The following is a 20507-nucleotide window of genomic DNA, read 5'->3' as shown; positions in this document are numbered from 1 at the left end:
GCAGAGGCTTAAAATGCTGGACCACTCCAGAAGAAGAGATTTACAATCTTTCCCCCAAGCCATCGTTTCCTCAAAATTTTCCACACCATTTCTGTTATTTGGGTTTCTGTTATACTCACTTGAACTCTTTCTCGGACTTCCCCCTGAGGTCCCTGACGAGCCACTGGGTGGTGAAGGCATCCTGGGGAGGCATCCCATAACGCATCACTGCATTCAGGAAGGCCTTCCTCTGACGAGCATTGAAACCCAACACCTAAGAAGGTGAGAGGCGTTAGGTAAGAGCAACATATTCTGAAAGACTGTACAGTACAATGGTGAAGACAGATGAAAAGCATACAGGCAGAGGTGGACACGGAGAGTGAGAGGACTGCTAATAGAAGTAGATATAAGAAATATCAGAAGAAATAGAGAGCCAGACAGAGACAAACAGAAGCTGCAGTCTGACCTCGATGTTTCCTCCCACTCTGGCCAGCAGGGGGGGCAGTGGTTTGTCCCGTTCGTTCCTCAGCCCCTTGCGATTCGGCCTGCGGGAGTTGGCTGGTTGGAGTAGAAATGAGGCTAGATCAGTTTTACACACGTTAATGTGTACTGACAAACACAAAAACAAAATTTTCTTTCATAACAAACTGTGCAGATTAACTGAGTCCTGGATGCTAACAGGCTGAAAGGCAAGGTATATTAGACCATATTTTGTATCCGAAAAAATATTACCTAAATTGATTTTTTTTTTACTCTGAATGGTAACCATTTCATAATAACATCAGCGGTTCATGGCCAATATATTACAGCTAATAACCGTAGCCAGGTATTCCATGTGGAACAGCCCTTAACCGTGACATACAGTATCTCACAGGAGTACACCCCTCACATTTTTGCAAATACTTGATTATATCTTTTCATGTGACAACACTGAGGAAATGACACTTTGCTACAATGTGAAGTAGTGAGTGTACAGCTGGTATAACAGTGTACATTTGCTGTCACCTCAAAATAACTCAACACACAGCCATTAATGTCTAAAACGCTGGCAACATAAGTGAGCACACTAAGTGAAAATGTCCAAATTGGGCCCAATTAGCCATTTTCCCTTCTCTTGATGATGCACAAGAAACCCTGCAAACAGTTTGCTGAAGACAAGCAGACTAAGGACATGGATTACTGGAACCATGTCCTGTGGTCTGATTAAACCAAGATAAACGTATTTAGTTCAGATGGTGTCAAGTGTTTGTGGCGGAAACCAGGTGAGAAATACAAAGACAAGTGTGTCTTGCCTACAGTCAAGCATGGCGGTGGGAGTGTCATGGGCTGCATGAGTTCTGCTCGCACTGAGGAGCTACAGTTCATTGAGGGAACCATGAATGCCAACATGTACTGTGACATACTGAAGCAGAGCATGATCCCCTGCCTTAGGAGACTAGGCAGGGCAGTATTCCAACATGATAACGACCCCAAACACACCTCCAAGACGACCACTGCCTTGCTGAAGGGTAAAGGTGATGGACTGACTCCAGACTTAAACCCTAATGAGCATCTGTGGGGCATCTTCAAACGGAAGGTGGAGGAGCACAAGGTCTCTAACATCCACCAGCTCTGTGATGTCGTCATGGAGGAGTGGAAGGGGACTCCAGTGGCAACCTGTGAAGCTCTGGTGTACTGCATTACCAAGAGGGTTAAAGCAATGCTGGAAAATAATGGTGGCCACACAAAATATTGACACTTGGGGCCCAATTTGGACATTTTCACTTAGGGGTGTACTCACTTTTGTTGCCAGCGCTTTAGACATAAATGGCTGCGTTTTGTAATTTTGAGGGAACAGCAAATGTACACTTTTATACAAGCTGTACACTCACTACTTCACATTGTAGCAAAGAGTCATTACTTCAGTGTTGTCACATGAACAGATATTAACAAATATATACAAAATGTGAGGGGTGTACTCACTTGCCAGCAGTGAGATACTGTATGTCTTTAAATAAGAAGCTTCTGTATAGTTTAAAATGCTATGTTTTTGTCTGTTTATATACTATTGTATTTACAGAATGATAATTGCTGCTCTCACACAGGAATGTTGCTTTGGCTTGTATAAACAGAAAAGATGCTAATCAGATGTTATAGAGAGATATATACACCTTACTAGGCAATTTTACTCATGTATGTTCACCCGATGTTAATAATTAGATGCTTAGTAGGGGCATTGTTACATTTCAGGGCTGTTTCCCAAAACCAATGTTGCTAATGTTACTAACGTTGCATTTGAACACAGTACTTATTTACCCACTGAACATGTGAAGTGTGTTTTAGGATACTTTTTACATGACCGTCCATAACTTTCTAAAAAGGTGGATGAAATTAAGGATTAAAAGACATTTCAAATAAAAGACAAACACATTATAAGGCCAATCCTATTTTGGGGATTTTTTTTATTTTGCGGAAAATAAATTATATGGGGCTTCCTCAAGCTTCTGCGCGGGTGGACATCATGTTTTGACATTTGTATAGTCTACTTCACGCACCAAGAACATTTCATTACTAACCTAAAACTCAACAGTACACCTGCTAGGTAAAACACAGGCCGACTAGGCCTGTCAACACTGTGATGTTGCTCACTGAACAGTACCATTCAAAACAACACAGTATAAATCAAAATTGTGTTTTTGTCTCTCAGAAGTCATTCATCTTTTGAGTTGTATTTAACAAATGCTAAGCTCCAGTCTTTAATTCTTGCCTCAATATACAGTATGTTTAATAAACAACACATACAGTGGGGAGAACAAGTATTTGATAACCTGCAAAATCGGCAGTGTTTCCTACTTACAATGCATGTAGAGGTCTGTATATTTTATCATAGGTACACTTTAACTGTGAAAAATCCAAAAAATCACATTGTATGATTTTAAAATAATTCATTAGCATTTTATTGCATGACATAAGTCTTTGATCACCTACCAACCAGTAAGAATTCCGGCTCTCACAGACATGTTTGTTTTTCTTTAAGAAGCCCTCCTGTTCTCCACTCATTACCTGTATTAACTGCACCTGTTTGAATTTGTTACCTGTATAAAAGACAACTGTCCACACACTCAATCAACTCCAACCTCTCCACAATAGCCAAGCCCAGAGAGCTGTGTAAGGACATCAGGGATAAAACTGTAGACCTGCACAAGGCTGGGATGGGCTACAGGACAATAGGCAAGCAGCTTGGTGAGAAGGCAACAACTGTTGGCGCAATTATTAGAAAATGGAAGAAGTTCAAGATGACGGTCAATCGCCCTCGGTCTGGGGCTCCATGCAAGATCTCACCTTGTGGGGCATCAATGATCATGAGGATGGTGAGGGACAAGAACTACACGGCAGGACCTGGTCAATGACCTGAAGAGAGGTGGGACCACAGTCTCAAAGAAAACCATCAGTAACACACTACGCCGTCATGGATTAAAATCCTGCAGCACACGCAAGATCCCCCTGCACAAGCCAGCGCATGTCCAGGCCCATCTGAAGTTTGCCATTGACCATCTGGATGATCCAGAGGAGGAATGGGAGAAGGTCATGTGGTCTGATAAGACAAAAATAGAGCTTTTTGGTCTAAACTCCACTCGCCGTGTTTGGAGGAAGAAGAAGGATGAGTACAACAATCCCAACCGTGAAGCATGGAGGTGGAAACATCATTCTTTGGGGATGCTTTTCTGCAAAGGGGACAGGACGACTGCACCGTATTGAGGGGAGGATGAATGGGGCCATGTATCGCAAGATCTTGGCCAACAACCTCCTTCCCTCAGTAAGAGCATTGAAGATGGGTCGTGGCTGGGTCTTCCAGCATGACAACCACCCGAAACACACAGCCAAGGCAGCTAAGGAGTGGCTCTGTAAGAAGCATCTCTAGGTCCTGGAGTGGCCTAGCCAGTCTCCAGACCTGAACCCAATAGAAAATCTTTGGAGGGAGCTGAAAGTCTGTATTACCCAGCAACAGCCCTGAAACCTGAAGGATCTGGAGGTTTGTATGGAAAAGTGGGCCAAAATCCCTGCTGCAGTGTGTGCAAACCTGGTCAAGAACTACAGGAAACGTATGATCTCTAAAGGCAAAAAAAGGTTTCTGTACCAAATAAAGTTCTGCTCTTCTGATGTATCAAATACTTATGTTGTGCAATAAAATGCAAATTAAGTACTTGATCATACAATGTGATTTTCTGGATTTTTGTTTTAGATTCCGTCTCTAACAGTTGAAGTGTACCTATGATACAAATTAGACTTCTACATGCTTTCTAAGTTGGAAAACCTGCAAATACTTGTTCTCCCCACTGTACGATCTGGGATTTAGCATATTACTATTAAAAACCTCTACAGCCACAAATGGTAACATCTCTGTAGGAACTGATCTGTTGTCAGCATTGTATAATCTTTACTATGTAGACATGAATGGAGACAGATTCAGAGAGTCTTTCCTACCTGAACTGACACATGCTTGAACTACCCACTTAGCGAATGAATTCCACAGGTTTTAGGAAAAAGCATGTCGCATCTCTGGCCACTACACGAATACCCCACTATCAACCCTTGTGTGGTCCTAATATTTTGTATACTCCCCTTGAATTTTAAACCCCAAATCTGTTTTGCATGAACAAACAGCCTGCCATTCATCAACTGGGTGTATATTTGGCAACATAGTGATTTATTGTTATATAGTGTACACAGGAATTCAACTACAAAATACTAGTCTTCTCCCAATTATTTTAACCATTGCCCTCACCCACAAGGTGTATAAAAAACAACAACAAATAAGAAAATAATAGATACAAAACAAAAGCATGAAGAACATAAAACAATCAACCCTAAGTAGCACATGTAGGACAGGTTGTCCACGCCTCCTTTGTTGTGGTTGTAGTCCAAGATGATGGCTGGCTCCCAGTCCTCACCATCACTGATCCCCGTCGTTTTGTGCAGGGTGCTCAGGAGGACCACACTGCACATCTTTGAACGGTAAGAAACTAGCATCGGGGTGAAGGTGAAGGCAAACTTTGATGGGAAGGCCTCTCACCCCTTTGTTGCGAGGAGTGCAAGGAGAGCTCAGACTTGTCCTTTCTGTGACAACCATGGTGATTGTCCTCTTCAGGAGCTGCTAGACGAGTTCACGACAGGCAAAGAAATTGTCACAAGTGACATTGTGCCCCCGCAGTCCATCTGTCACAACCTGCATCCCCTGGTTCTTCTCTGGGCCTCCATTGGTCGGCTTCCCTTTGTAGACTGGTTCTTATCTGGGCCTCCACTGGTCGGCTTCCCTTTGTAGACTGGTTCTTCTCTGGGCCTCCACTGGTCTTCTTCCCTTTGTAGACTGGTTCTTCTCTGGGCCTCCACTGGTCGTCTTCCCTGTGTAAACTTGCATCTTCCAAGTGCAGCTAGATTGTGTGTCACAAGCAACCATTATGTTGATGCCATACTTTGCTGGCTTGCTGGGCGTATACTGTCGTAAAGGACAGCAACATTTTGACAGAAGTAATTTGTTATCTCCGGAATGATTTTTTTCAATGGCTGCTGTGATGAACATGTATAATGTTGAGGCGATGTCATGGGCATGGGAAACTGCATGCCTTGTGGGCCATGGGGTCATCCTTATGACATGTTGTGCTGCCATCATGCCTTCCTCGTGTCATATAGTGACAAGAACCATGTTATTTTGCTGAAGTGACAAAAATTTCACTTTCAACTTGGGGGACTTCTTCATCTGAAGATGATGCATCATGCCCTGGGTTGCATTCTTCCAAATCTTCAGACACCTCCTCCTCTTTTAAATCATTGTTCTCTTGCGCCTCCTGGACATCTGAAAAACATCAGATCTACGACCTGTTGGGCACTGAAACGTGCACTCATGGCTTCAGCAGAGAGAACTGGGGATACTGTCATCTGCAGCACCTTTACAGCTATTTTGTCTGAAACGGGCTTTTATTTTGTGAACATGTTTGGGGTCGTGTAGAGGAGATGCTGCACATGCACAAGAACGTTTTAGGTTTGTCTGAGTTCAATCAATGTTGGGGTCACTTTAGCAAAATTAATCAAATGTCAAGTTGAAAAAATATTATTTAGGGTGTTTTCTCAGCTGTTAAACGCGGTATTTTTGACACTTAAGACAACACAAGGGTCAAGTACTCATAAGCCAAAAGATCCACAAGTCACTAGCACAAAAACACATATGCAAACTGTAATCCTAACTGCCAAAACCAAACACTGCATTCTTTATTGACATGGACAGTGGTGTGTAGGTTACCTTCTGAACGCTCATCAAAGTCCTCATCTCCCTCCTCTGAAGCCACAGAGTAATCTGAGTTGTTGTCAGACTGATCCTCCTGCCAATCTGCTTAAAGTGCAAGGAGAGGGGCGGGGAAGAGAGAGATTTAGCCAATTACAACATTCAGGATATACTTTTTGGGGAAGAGAGTATAGAGTATAGATACGAACACAGAAGAATCTAACACACTCCCTAAATCATAGCATATTCACTTTAACAGAAAGACACAGAATCACATAAGATAGAGACTGGACATAGGAAAACATGAACACACACAGACACAAAATCTCTACAGTGTCCATATCAACCACTTACAGCAGGCAACACAAGTAGGTTACGCTGCAGAAATGAAAATCTTAAAGGAAATACCTTTGCAAATCTAGTTGATTATTTAATTTAAAAAATGTATGATCAGAACCATCAAGCAGCTGTAGTTTAAAGGCTAATAATATTCATAGACTGCACCACCGTCACATTGTTGCCATGGTCACTAACATTCAATAGATGTTGCTGTCATATCGGTTACCAGAGGTTAAACGGGGGGTAATGCCGTCAAACAGGGATGATTACCATTTTGTCTAAATTACACTGAGGTTAGGAAATATGACAACATATCGCTGATGTAATTTAATATTACATCATATCATGATAAGCAATTTAATCTTGTCATTAGTTATAGATGCTTATGTTAGCAAGCTAAAACTCAGCAGAATCTACTCAACTAGCATTATAGCGCTTCTTAAATAATTTTGGTGACATCAAAATGATGACAAAAGGTTTAGCTATCTACTAATTGCTTCCTTTACTGATGCTATTGTGCCATAGTAATGCATTGTAGACCAACTTCATCAGTTCCCATTGAGGATGCATTGAGTAGAATTTTCAGTTGGACATCAGCTCCATAACAAAAATCCCAAAACAGTATTTTCAATTCATAAATATGTATCATTAAATTTTTCATGCAATATCATGATATGGATCTTTGTTCATATGGCTTAGCTCTATCACACCAACCTAAAAACAACACACATTGTGATGGCAATTCCAAACAACAGATAGACACTGATGGGTTATACAGATTTACAAGTAACCCTATAATCTGCTGATACCAGTCAATAATGACCCTGAACACCAGATACACCCCTCTCCTACATTCCTTTTTTTATCCAAACATGGGTATTCAGTACTTCTAACTAGTAACCCATTCATACGTGTATAGGACCAAGTATACATCAGTTCAAGATTTTCCACAACAACATCCTACCGCCCACTCACTCAAACCACACACACAGACACACACAGACACACACACACACACACAGATACACACACACACACACACACACACACACAGATACACACACAGATACACACACACACAGATACACACACACACAGATACACACACACACAGATACACACACACACAGATACACACACACACAGATACACACACACACAGATACACACACACACAGATACACACACACACACACACACACACACACACACACACACACACACACACACACACAGACACAGACACAGACACAGACACAGACACAGACACAGACACAGACACAGACACACAGACACACACACAGACACACACACAGACACACACACAGACACACACAGACACACACAGACACACAGACACACACACAGACCCTACAAACATGCTCAAATTACACCCCCCCCACCCCCCCACCCCCACAGACACTACTCCAAACCCTAAGTACCACACATTCATGCTGAAATCCCCCCCCACACTACCACGGTTACACAGCCTACATTCCAAACACATGTAAAGTAGGTAAAAAGGTTGCATGTCGCAGCGTTGTTCTGTACCCCGTCTACTACCTCGTTCCTCCTGGGAGCCGTCGTTGTAGTTGACAGGCTTGCGGGTCCTCTTGCCCTTGCCCAGGTTACGGGCCAGGTCCTCCTGCTGCTGCTCGTAGTGGTGCCTGAGGAGCTTCTCCCAGTAATCTGGGTCCACAGACTCCTCCTGTTTAATCACTTCCCGCTGAACCTCCTCCTCCTGGACACATACACGGGTTAAAAGCTCCAACATACCCAAACACACCACAAGTACAAGGGAAAAAGTATTATCTATTGTTCATCCCCACCCAGTCACTCACTCATTCACACACACACACACACACACACACCTCCTCTTCCTCGTCCTTTACAACGTATTGTGCCACTTTGAAGGAGCTGAGGTACTCGTTCATGCTCTGGATCTCTGTGTCCTCAGTGGATTCGGCCTCCTGGTTCCGGTCCAGCAGTCTGTCAATGGCCTTGTCGTCATAGTGGATCACCTGGCTGTCATCCTCCTTGCTGTCCCCTGAGACAGAGGCAAAACACAATGTGAAAAACTTCCACACACCTCGTTTCCCACAGTGTACGACAACAGGGATGGCCACCGGTTTGGGTTGGCTGGTAGTCAGGGACTCACCCTCTCCGATCTCGTCCTTGAACAGCTCCTCTGTGCCAAACTTGAGGATGTCATCCAGCTCCTGTTTGGACATGGAGCCGGTCTTACTCCCCAGTCCAGGGCGCACCACCAGATGGGTCAACATCATCTTCTTCTTAGCCACCTGGGACGTGGAGGAGGTAGACATTCAGTGTCTGGAATCAATCACTGTGCAGGATCTTTACGTTACGGTTCTCACCTGAGTGATCCTCTCCTCCACAGACGCCTTCGTAACAAAGCGATAGATCATCACCTTCTTGTTCTGGCCAATCCTGTGAGCCCTGCTGAACGCCTGAGGACAAGGTTTGGGAGAGATGAGGGGACGTGGGTCTTACGTACCTATTGGATGTGTGTGTGTGTGTGTGTGTGTGTGTGTGTGTGTACCTGAATGTCATTGTGGGGGTTCCAGTCAGAATCATAGATGATAACAGTGTCAGCGGTTGCCAGATTAATGCCCAAACCTCCTGCTCTTGTAGACAGAAGAAAGGCAAACTGAGGAGCCGCAGGAGCTGATGATAGAGGGAGAGAGGGATGGAGACAGAAATAGAAAGAGAGGAGGAAAACAGAGAGACAGGACAAGAGAGATACCAGAGTAGGGAGACAAAGGACAAACAGTTACTTCCATTTTTAATACATTTAACATGTGTACTTTCTAAACCACAGTGAAATACTGAGTGAAAGTGGGAGTGTCTCTCACCATTGAATCGGTCGATGGCCTCCTGTCTCATGCCCCCCGTTACGCTGCCATCAATCCTCTCATATTTATAACCTTCATTCTCCAGGAAGTCCTCCAGCAAGTCCAACATCTTGGTCATCTATCAGGACTCAGAGACCATTAGTAAGTGTGTGTATGTGTGCGCTCGCGTGCGAGTTATATGTAGCGCGCCACACGGGTGCACCTGAGAGAAGACGAGCACTCGGTGTCCTCCCTCCTTGAGTTTAACCATCATCTTCTGCAGCAACGTCAGTTTCCCAGAAGCCCTCGTGAGGGCGCTGCCCTCGTACATTCCATTTGGAATCTTTGGCGCCTCCTGCAAGAGATCAATAAAAGCTCAAGAGATCAATTAATGAATAAAAATGTATCATTCGATTTCGTTGCAAAAATCATATATTCAAGACAACAATTACTGTAACATCTTTCTGCAAATAATGGACTCGTCCAAGTCAAATGCATGGCCTGGTCACAGGGGTTAAAGTACCATTGCCGCCCCAGGAAAGAGGTAGGGGTGATTACAACACTTCTTGAGGTCCATGACCACGTTGAGCAGGGACACTTGGTTTCCTCCTCCGCGGGTGTTCAGGGCCTCAAAGTTACGGGTCAAGATGAACTTGTAGTACTTCCTGCAATACAACAAGGACAATAAACTCAAACAAAAAGGAGACTTCTGCAACACCACATTCCTGATATTTAACGGTTCAATCCATTAAGGACCGCTCCCCTCTTCCTCCCCCCATCACCAGCACACACTTCTGCATGGGGCTGAGTTCCACTCGTACGATGAGCTCAGTCTTGGAGGGCATGTGTTTGAAGACGTCAGCCTTTAGTCTCCTGAGCATGTGTGGTCCCAGCATGTCATGGAGCTTCTTAATCTGGTCCTCTTTGGCGATGTCAGCAAACTCCTCCAGGAAACCCTCCAAGTTACTAGAGGGAGGAAAGAAGGGAATTTGGTACTTGCCTCAGTTGGACTGACTGGTAGTTGTACCTCAGTTGGACTGCGAGGGTAGTTGTACTGACTTGAATCTCTCTGGGGTGAGGAAGTTAAGCAGGTGGAAGAGTTCTTCCAGGTTGTTTTGTAGAGGTGTACCGGTCAACAGCAGCTTGTGTTGGAGGGGGTAGTTATTCAGGATCCTGAAGAACTACACACACACACACACACACACACACAGTTTTAATCCCAGTTCTATGTATATATTAACTTACGGAATAAAATACAATGTCAGTATCCATTCAGAATTGAACATTTTCTTTACACTTGACTCTTTATAATTGTATTTATATTAATGACACTGTGTTCAGTAACTCCTGGGACGTCATAGTGTCCTGGTTATAACTATACTAATGACACTGTGTTCAGTAACTCCTGGGACGTCATAGTGTCCTGGTTATAACTATACTAATGACACTGTGTTCAGTAACTCCTGGGACGTCATAGTGTCCTGGTTATAACTATACTAATGACACTGTGTTCAGTAACTCCTGGGACGTCATAGTGTCCTGGTTATAACTATACTAATGACACTGTGTTCAGTAACTCCTGGGACGTCATAGTGTCCTGGTTATAACTATACTAATGACACTGTGTTCAGTAACTCCTGGGACGTCATAGTGTCCTGGTTATAACTATACTAATGACACTGTGTTCAGTAACTCCTGGGACGTCATAGTGTCCTGGTTATAACTATACTAATGACACTGTGTTCAGTAACTCCTGGGACGTCATAGTGTCCTGGTTATAACTATACTAATGACACTGTGTTCAGTAACTCCTGGGACGTCATAGTGTCCTGGTTATAACTATACTAATGACACTGTGTTCAGTAACTCCTGGGACGTCATAGTGTCCTGGTTATAACTATACTAATGACACTGTGTTCAGTAACTCCTGGGACGTCATAGTGTCTTGGTTATAACTATACTAATGACACTGTGTTCAGTAACTCCTGGGACATCATAGTGTCCTGGTTATAACTATACTAATTAGTGTTCACTCCGGGCATGTCATAGGGTTGGGGTTTATGGCTGTAACGGTGCTAGTAGCGTGTCTGACCTTTGACTGGTTGTTCTTCAGTCTGTGGGCCTCGTCCACGACCAGACAGGCCCAGTCTATTGAGCCCAGCACCGCCTGGTCTATGGTGATCAACTCATAGGATGTCAGCAGCACATGGAACTTCACTGATGAGTCTTTCTGCAAGGGAATGAAGGGAGAAAGACAGAGACAGATGTAGGGAAGGGAAGACAGGTCAGAGACTGGTTCGGTGGGTGTTGAAAATGACCCCACATCACTTGGACAACGCTTTCACCCATCCAGGGCATCTATCCCAAATTATGGAATGGAAAAGTCACAATGAAACAAGTAATTATTAGTGTCACAGTATGAGCAACACGGACTGACAAAAAATAAAACCACTGTATTTGTCCTAATGTTCCGGAGCCCTCCTCCCACCTCATCGCTCAACTCTTCCTCCCCCTTCATCGCTCAACTCTTCCTCCCCCTTCATCGCTCACCTTCATCTTAGAAGCCTTTTTGCCCCCACGGATGGCGTTGCCCTCGAAGGAGAACTCGTTCTCTCTGATCACAGCTCTGCTGTCCTTGTCTCCGACATAGGTCACCACATACATGTCTGGTGCCCACATCTCAAACTCTCTCTCCCAGTTGATGATGGTGGACAAGGGAGCGCTCACCAGGAACGGACCCTTGGAATGACCCTGGATGAGTGGAAGGTCAGCGGTTAAAAGTTTAATGGTAAACTTCAGACCAACGGACAGGATATGTCTGTATCCCTTATTTCTGTACTGATCATACATGTAGCTAGCTGTTTAACAGTGTAACCAGTCAATCTAGCCTTCTGATAGCCCATGTGGACCCCTGCGTGTTTTTATACCACCCTGCCTTTAGGACAGAGTCCCTGTCTTTGGACACGCCCCCTTTGATAGGTGGATTTATTGTACGTCCAGGGTCTAAGACTTCCCCCATCTAAATGATTGACAGGGGCGAGCAGACAGGACGAGAGACACACATTCTGCACACCAAGTCTCTCACACACACACACACACACACACACACACACACACACACACACACACAACTGGACACAGCCCCGCCCACACACCTCTTTGTAGAGTGAGTAGAGGAACACTGCAGTCTGGACAGTCTTGCCCAGACCCATCTCATCGGCCAGAATAGTGTCAGTGGCCTGAGCCCAGGAGAAACGGAGCCAGTTGAGCCCTTCTAGCTGGTAGGGGTGCAGCGTGCCCCCAGTAGAGTCCAGGTAGTCCGGCTGTCGGTCAAACTTTATGGTGGGCTGGACAGAGAGCAGGTAAACATTATGAATCAATGTGAACGGGAGATAAGCAGCAATCATAAAAGACTGGTCGGTCTTAGTCAGCGTAGGGGACATTCCCCTGGGAGGGTCAAAGGATTAAGCCTTGTGACAGATGGTACTTACATCCACCACGGGGTTAGCAGGGGGCTTCTCAATCTTCTTGACTTTAGCCACCTTTTTCAGCTTCTTACCAGGCCTGCCCTCATCTCCCATCATCAATTCTCTGAGAAAAGGAAGACAAACGGAAGTGGGTTCAAGTAGAGGAAGATTACAGACGCCTTTTGCAACACTCTGAAGGTAAATTGCATTTTAAAGTATATAATATTAAGTTAGGTGCCAAATACAGTGACCGCAGGACACGTTCAGACCCTGTCACTTTCTTCTGTTTATTGTGATATTCTATTCATTACATGTTTTTTGCCACCAATCTAGACACAATACCGCATAATGACAAAGGGAACACAGGTTTGTAGAAATGTGTGAATCTTCTCCCCAGGCTGAGATCCTGTGTTCTCAGATTCAGGGTTTCTACAAGGATCTCTCTGTATTTTGCTCTGTTCATCCATCCATCCATCCATCTCCCAGTCCCTGCTGTAGAGAAGCATCCCCACAGCATGATGCTCCCACCACCATGCTTCAGCATAGAGACGTATTAGCGAGTTGATAAGTGGTAATTTTTTGCCAGACAGCACTTGGCATTCAGGCCTAACAGTTCGATTTTGACTATAATCTTTCTCCCAATGCTCTCAGCGTCCTTGAGAATGCATGTCATATACCTTTTACTCAGGAGTGGCTTTGGTCTAGCCACTCTACCATAAATGTTCTCCAAACTTTTTGAAACGTGTTTCAACATTTAATACGTTGTGTCTACTGCAAACCCAATTCCAAAAAAGTTGGGACAATTGTGAATAAAAACAGAATGCAATGATGTGGAAGTTTCAAATTTCAATATTTAATTCAGAATACAACATAGATGACATACCAAATGTATCACTTTAAGGGAAAAATAAGTTGATTTTAAATTTCATGGCATCAACACATCTCAAAAAATTTGGGACAAGGCCATGTTTACCACTGTGTGTCATCCCCTCTTCTTTTTATAAAAGACTGCAAACGTCTGGGGACTGAGGAGACAAGTTGCTCAAGTTTATGAATAGGAATGTTGTCCCATTCTTGTCTAATACAGGCTTCTAGTTGCTCAACTGTCTTAGGTCTTCTTTTTTGATGCACCTTCCTCCTTATGATGCGCCAAATGTTTTCTATGGGTGAAAGATCTGGACTGCAGGCTGGCCATTTCAGTACCCGGATCCTTCTTCTATGCAGCCATGACATTGTAATTGATGCAGTATGTGGTCTGCCATTGACATGTTGAAAAATGCATTGTCTTCCCTGAAAGAGAAGACGTCTGGATGGGAGCATATGTTGTTCTAGAACTTGGATATAACTGTCAGCATTGATGGTGCCTTTCCAGATGTGTAGGCTGCCCATGCCACACGCACTCATGCAACCCCATACCATCAGAGATGCAGGCTTCTGAACTGAGCGCTGATAACAACTTGGGTTGTCCTTGTCCTCTTTAGTCCAGATGACATGGCGTCCCAGTTTTCCAAAATTAACTTCAAATTTTGATTCGTCTGACCACAGAACACTTTTCCACAGTCCATTTTAAATTATCCTTGGCCCTGAGAAAATGCCTACGCTTTTGGATCCTGTTTAGATACAGCTTCTTTTTTGACCTATAGAGTTTTAGCCGGCAACGGCGAATGGCACTGTGGATTGTGTTCACCGACAATGTTTTCTGGAAGTATTCCTGAGCTCATGTTGTGATTTCCATTACAGTATCATTCCTGTATGTGATGCAGTGCCGTCTGAGGGCCCGAAGATCACGGGCATCCAGTATGGTTTTCCAGCCTTGACCCTTACGCACAGAGATTGTTCCAGATTCTCTGAATCTTTGGATGATATTATGCATTGTAGATGATGATAACTTCAAACTCTTTGCAATCTTTCTCTGAGAAACTCCTTTCTGATATTGCTCCACTATTTTTCGCCGCAGCATTGGGGGAATTGGTGATCCTCTGCCCATCTTGACTTCTGAGAGACACTGCCACTCTGAGAGGCTCTTTTTATACCCAATCATGTTGCCAATTGACATAAGTTGCAAATTGGTCCTCCAGCTGTTCCTTATCTGTACATTTAACTTTTCCGGCCTCTTATTGCTACCTGTTCCAACTTTTTTGGAATGTGTAGCTCTCATGAAATCCAAAATTAGCCAATACATGGCATGACATTACGAAATGTCTCACTTTCAACATTCGATATGTTATCTATATTAAATTGTGAATTACATATAAGTTTGAGATTTGTAAATTATTCCATTCCTTTTTTACTCACAATTTGTACAGTGTCCCAACTTTTTTGGAATCGGGTTTGTATTTTCAATTACATTTAGGGATAAACGATTTGCACATTATTGCATTCTGTTTTTATTTGCATATTACGTGACGTCCCAACTTTATTAGAAACGAGGTTGTAATTTATTTCATGTGTTTACTGATTCACTTACATATTTTCTGGTATGTTTTAATAGTTAACTTGAAAGGGTAAATTGTAACATAATCTCTGTTTCCCATATAAACAGTCTAGTATTATTAAAGCAACTGCATTTCCTTTGAAGCTTGCGTTCAGAGGTCCCTACCAGTTGTACAAAAGCTCCCTGTCCCCCCTGTCACAAGGGAGTTTCTGGCTGATTTGAGAACTATATTTGGCACTTGTAATGTGTATGAGTACCTGTGGTTCCAGTAGGTCTGCTTGTACAGGTCATACTCAGGGATGTCCATCTCCTCACTCTCCCAGGAGGCCTGGTCGTATGCAAGATCCCTCCACTTGATCAGGTAGTGCACATTGCTCTTCTTATCAACACTGGAATCAGAGACAGAAACATTGACAGAGACAAAGTCAAACAGAGAGATAAAGATAGCTACTGAGGATGATATTTTGTGGTCGAAATGGATTTAATTGTGCGTTTCTGTGATATTCCCCAAATGTTCTATGTTAAAGTAAAAATACAAGTATACACATTTTCACAACACGAAGTGTATAACTAATTGCAGAGCCGTATTCCAGTGCGCACATTCCCAGCTCCACACACATATGCACTCCCAGGTGGCGGCCAAGTTTCAATCCCCAGCATGCTACCTTCACTTCTCTCCCACTTGTTCAATTCAGACTGTCAATAATGTAAATATAAATATGGAGTAACAGTTGTAAAACACATTATTTACAAAGACAGTTGTGGCATATGTATTCCACCCCTTTGTTTAAGCAAGCCTAAATTAGGAGTCAATTCACTTAAGTTACAGGGACTAACTGTGAAATAACAGGGATTCACAGTTGCTTTAAAAAGGTTGGCCCTTCCCCTGGCCCCCATACACACAACATCTCTAAATCTTGAACTCTTAAAGTGTTATCAAGAGTTTAACGCCAAAAATGATGTAATAATGCAAATTTGTCAAAGGAACACCAACTAAACTGCCCCCCTATTTTCAAGCATGACTGCGGGCACATCTTAGTATGAGAAGACAAAAAACAAACAGGATGGAGTTAAGTACAGGAAAAATCCTTGAGGAATAACTGCTTCATTCTGATTCACACCAGACACTGGGACAGGAATTCAGCTTTCAGCAATACAAAATCAACAACACAAGGCCAAATCTAGAGTTGCATCCCTGTCTCAACCCTCCCAGCTCCTCCAATGTCCTCCTATTCGTTCTACCCCCAAGTCTGTGTAAATTAGCCTAAAGTACAGATTTAAAAATCTATAACTTAATTTAATGTGAATGATGGTAGTGTGGTCTCAGTGTAGTGTATTTATCCCCAGTGTGTTACGAGGTTGGGTTATCTACAGGTTGTGTTATCTACAGTGGATATAAAAAGTCTACACACCCCTGTTAATATGCTAGGTTTTTGTGATGTAAAAGAATGAGACAAAGATAAATCTTGTCAGAACTTTTTCCACCTTTAATGTGAACTATAATGTGAACAATTCAATTGAAAAACAAACTAAAATCTTCGAGGGGGAAAAATAAAAAACTCACAATAACCTGGTTGCATAAATTCACATACCCTTAAACTAATACTTTGTTGAAGCACCTTTTGATTTTATTACAGCACTCAATCTTTTAGTCTACAGTATTAGCATGGCACATCTTGACATGGCAATATTTGCCCACTGTTCTTGGTAAAGGCTCTCCAAATATGGTGTTCTTTGGGTACCTTTTGGAATTATGGCCAAAAAGTTAAACCTTGGTTTCATCAGACCATAACACATTGTTGTCACATGTAGCACACAGCCAGTACTTAATAATTCCTGCAGTTCCTTTAATGTTGTTGGAGGCCTCTTGGAAGCCTCCCTAACCAATTTTCTCCACCTTTTCATCAATTTTGGGAGGACGTCCAGTTCTTGGTAATGTCTCTGTTGTGCCATATTTTCTCCACTTGATGATGACTGTCTTCACTGTGTTCCAGGGTATATCTAATTCTTTGGAAATTATTTTGTACCCTTCTCCTGACTGATATCTTTCAACGATGAGATCTCTCTGATGCAGTTTGAATGTGATTGGTTAATTCTGAACACAGCCACATCCCCAGTCATAAGAGGGTGTGCCTGGTTATGCAATCAGGTTATTGTAAGGTTTTTATTTTTCATTTTTCTCCCTTGAATATTTCAGTTTGTTTTTCAATTGAATTGTTCACATTATAGGTCACATTAAGAGTGGAAAATGTTCTGACATGATTTATCGTTGTCTCATTCTTTTACATCACCAAAACCTGCCATTTTAACAGGGGTGTGTAGACTTTTTATAACCCCTGTATGGTGTGGTCTCAGTGTAGTGTATTTATCCCTAGTGTGTCCGTCTGCTACCTGTGGTTGAGGATGCGATGAATCATGAGCCACTCCATCTTGACTCCATAGCGGTAGAACTCCTCCTCCATGTGTACATACAGGGGGTCTTTGTTCTTCCTCTTGGTGCTCTTGTCATCATCCCCTTCCCCTCCAAAATCCACCGGTGGGGGTTCATCCATGTCCGTCTTCCTCTGGTAGTTACGGAACATCACTTGACAGTTCAGCTCAAGCTGGAGGGAGGGGAGAAATAGAGGACGGACAATAACAATAGATTACATTTAAAGTGCCTTTCACAGACTCAAGGACACTGTACAAGAGAGTGGACAAGAGATACAAGAGACAGACAATCAGATGATAAGGGCAACAAGCAAAATGGAGTCAGACAGGGCCACTGCCATGAAGATGAAACGCAAGTCTGAACAGATGGGACTTTAGGCCGGTCTTGAAAGTAGCTAGATTGTCAGAGCATCGGACGTTGGGAGGGAGGGTATTCCATAGTCTGGGTGCAGCAGCAGAAAAATGCTTGGTCACTGAGAGTGCGAACAAATGGACTTTGTATGTTGTTACTGTAAAAATGTGTGTGTGTGTGTGTGAGGTATCACCTGTAGCTCCTGTACCCAGGAGCAGTGCCAGTAGGACATGTTGCACCACTTCACAAAGAACTGCCTCTCTGGACGGCCGACCATTGGGGGGGGGTCTGGGGCATCTGCCGGGAGGTCCGGGGGGCGGGGCACAGGGGTGGGGGGCGGCGGCTCACCCCACTTCCAGGTCAGAATCTTCTGGACTTTACCCTTCATGCCAGGGCACTAAGCAGGGAAGGGCAGGGGGTAAGAATTAGGGGGAACACTCCAGTGTAAACTGATTCAGACAATATACATGACATTCAGCTTAACGTGTAGCGTCAGCAACTAAACACTGTGGCGTTAGGAACATAAATGAATAATCTCCAAAACGACCTAGAATCCAGCCAGGCGAGCGGAACGGCAGCTGTACAGAGGAGTGAACGTAGAGGTCATGACGCACACCCACAGGACAACGGCAGGGCTCACCATGCACCGAGGACAGATCCACTCCCCGTTGGGGATCTCCGGGAGGGGGGGGTTGAGACAGTGGATGTGGTAGGAGGAGGGACAAGTGTCACAGCACAGCAGCTCTCCTCCGTCCTTACACACCCGGCAGAACTCAATGTGGTGGTCATCCTCCTCCTCCACCCCTCCCTCATCCCGCCCGACCTCCTCATCTTCCACCTCCCCATCAGACAGATCCTCTTTGGCCTCCCACTGAATCCCTTCTTTCTCCTGCAAGTGTGGGGGGGGGGGTGGGGGTTGAGAGCAAATGGGTGGGAGGGAAAGCAGTGGGAAGGAGGATATAGGGGAGGGGGAGGGGCCGGTAGGGGAAGCAGTGAAGGACAAAGGGAGCGGAGGGTGAAAGACAGCCAAACATAAAGATAGAAACATGTCAACAGAAACAACAGGAAATCACACCAATTTGTCCTGACTCAATGAAAGCAATAACGTGACAACTCCACCTAGTTGCGAATAACAACTGAGATCAGGGTTCATAGAGTCCTTACACAGTGGGGGCAGCTCCACTTGCCCTCGGGAGCCTTCTCCATGTCGGGGTCCAGACAGACCATGTGGTAGGCCCGGGGGCAGGTGTCACACAGGATGATCTCCCCCCCCTGCTGGCACACCTCACAGTAGTCCTGGTGGTCAGTCTCATAACCATCCCCATCCTCCTCCACTGGGAAAAAAAACACAGGCAGTTGGGAGGAGCTGGCCACCCCGATCGGATAACTCAACTAATCTGAGTGGATGATTGTTCGAAACGAACCAGGTCTTAAGCCTGCACCAAGGTAGGCGACCAACCTGTAGTCACCACGCCACGGCCACAAGCACAGGAAAGCACAGACGTTCTCAGCATACCACTGATGCGTAAAGGTAAACGCTAACCTCTCTTCTTCTTCTTGGAGATCTTGACCTTCTTCTTGGAGCGGCTGCTGTTGCCGTTGGAGCCGTCCGACACGTCAAAGGTCCCATCGTCGAAGTCACTCTCCACTTCGGGATCATCTTCCTCACTCTGACAATCACCACGCAGAAACACACGGGAGGTGAGACAGGAGACAGGGAGGAGAAGGGCAACAGGACTCAGAGAGACCCTGACAGACTTGACGTCAGACAAAGTGTTCTCACCGAGGATCGCTTCCTCTTGCTGTTGAAGCCTCCCAGCTTGATCTTGAGTGGAGCCACCTTCTTGGCTTTGGGCTTGGGGGCTGGCTTAGCGGTGGGCTTGGACCTCCTGCGAGCATTGGGGCCTGCAGAACGAGATGTGACTAAAACCCTCTGTACAAACGTTCGCTCGCCAGCTAAGCCCCCTATACAGCATTTGTCTGACATATTCCTGACCTTTGCCCTCTTTGGTCTTGGCCTTGCGGAGTGGGGGTACAGGCGGAACGGCCACAGCCGTGGGAGCAGAAACAGGGGGAGGTGAGTCTTTAGCGGCACCGGCCCCGGTATCCCCCTCTGCCCCTGCCACCACCATGCTCTCCACAGCAGCAGCCACGTTGGCAGCTGCCAGGGCTGCATTGGCACTGGCACAGCCCTACAGAGGGGGTGGAGGAAGGAGGAAGACGAGCATCAGCCAATAAAGCAAACGTACTGCTGCTGTAATCTGTCCTAAAACAATTGGTGGGAGGATGCGGGAGGGCATGATTATCTTGTCAACCCTGTGTTTGCTTGGCCAAAAGGAAAATAAGTCAATGTGTGACTTTTATTGTAAATAAAACATACTTCAAGTGGAAACAG

General features: G+C 44.5%; 1 protein-coding gene across 6 annotated transcripts in view; it reads right to left on the bottom strand.

Annotated features, from left to right (window-relative positions):
• The window catches only part of chd4b (chromodomain helicase DNA binding protein 4b), a 29180-nt gene that overhangs the window by 6099 nt on the left and 2574 nt on the right, over positions 1-20507 (bottom strand). For 3 of the 6 annotated variants that reach the window (XR_003777548.2, XM_029115362.2, XM_029115358.2), the window contains exons 7-31: positions 20109-20304; positions 19896-20017; positions 19656-19782; positions 19277-19446; positions 18753-19001; positions 18306-18509; positions 17722-17933; positions 15588-15719; positions 12921-13020; positions 12585-12776; positions 11980-12180; positions 11522-11659; positions 10489-10610; positions 10222-10395; positions 9953-10094; positions 9653-9784; positions 9451-9568; positions 9138-9262; positions 8953-9045; positions 8736-8877; positions 8449-8624; positions 8129-8318; positions 6257-6346; positions 446-537; positions 120-253 (exon numbers count right to left, since the gene is read on the bottom strand). Coding sequence is in view for 5 of the 6 variants with exons in the window: in XM_029115362.2 (XP_028971195.2) it covers positions 120-253; positions 446-537; positions 6257-6346; positions 8129-8318; positions 8449-8624; positions 8736-8877; positions 8953-9045; positions 9138-9262; positions 9451-9568; positions 9653-9784; positions 9953-10094; positions 10222-10395; positions 10489-10610; positions 11522-11659; positions 11980-12180; positions 12585-12776; positions 12921-13020; positions 15588-15719; positions 17722-17933; positions 18306-18509; positions 18753-19001; positions 19277-19446; positions 19656-19782; positions 19896-20017; positions 20109-20304 (3773 nt within the window). In the remaining variant the exon portion in view is untranslated. The remainder of the gene's footprint in view (positions 1-119; positions 254-445; positions 538-6256; positions 6347-8128; positions 8319-8448; positions 8625-8735; positions 8878-8952; positions 9046-9137; positions 9263-9450; positions 9569-9652; positions 9785-9952; positions 10095-10221; positions 10396-10488; positions 10611-11521; positions 11660-11979; positions 12181-12584; positions 12777-12920; positions 13021-15587; positions 15720-17721; positions 17934-18305; positions 18510-18752; positions 19002-19276; positions 19447-19655; positions 19783-19895; positions 20018-20108; positions 20305-20507) is intronic. The other 3 variants (XM_029115360.2, XM_029115361.2, XM_029115359.2) reach the window with 3 other exon arrangements.

The sequence above is a fragment of the Esox lucius genome, chromosome 20 (assembly GCF_011004845.1).
Source record: "Esox lucius isolate fEsoLuc1 chromosome 20, fEsoLuc1.pri, whole genome shotgun sequence".
Taxonomy (NCBI): domain Eukaryota; kingdom Metazoa; phylum Chordata; class Actinopteri; order Esociformes; family Esocidae; genus Esox; species Esox lucius.
The sequence above is the reverse complement of the archived record's forward strand: the minus strand, read 5'-3'. Positions and strand labels throughout refer to the sequence as shown.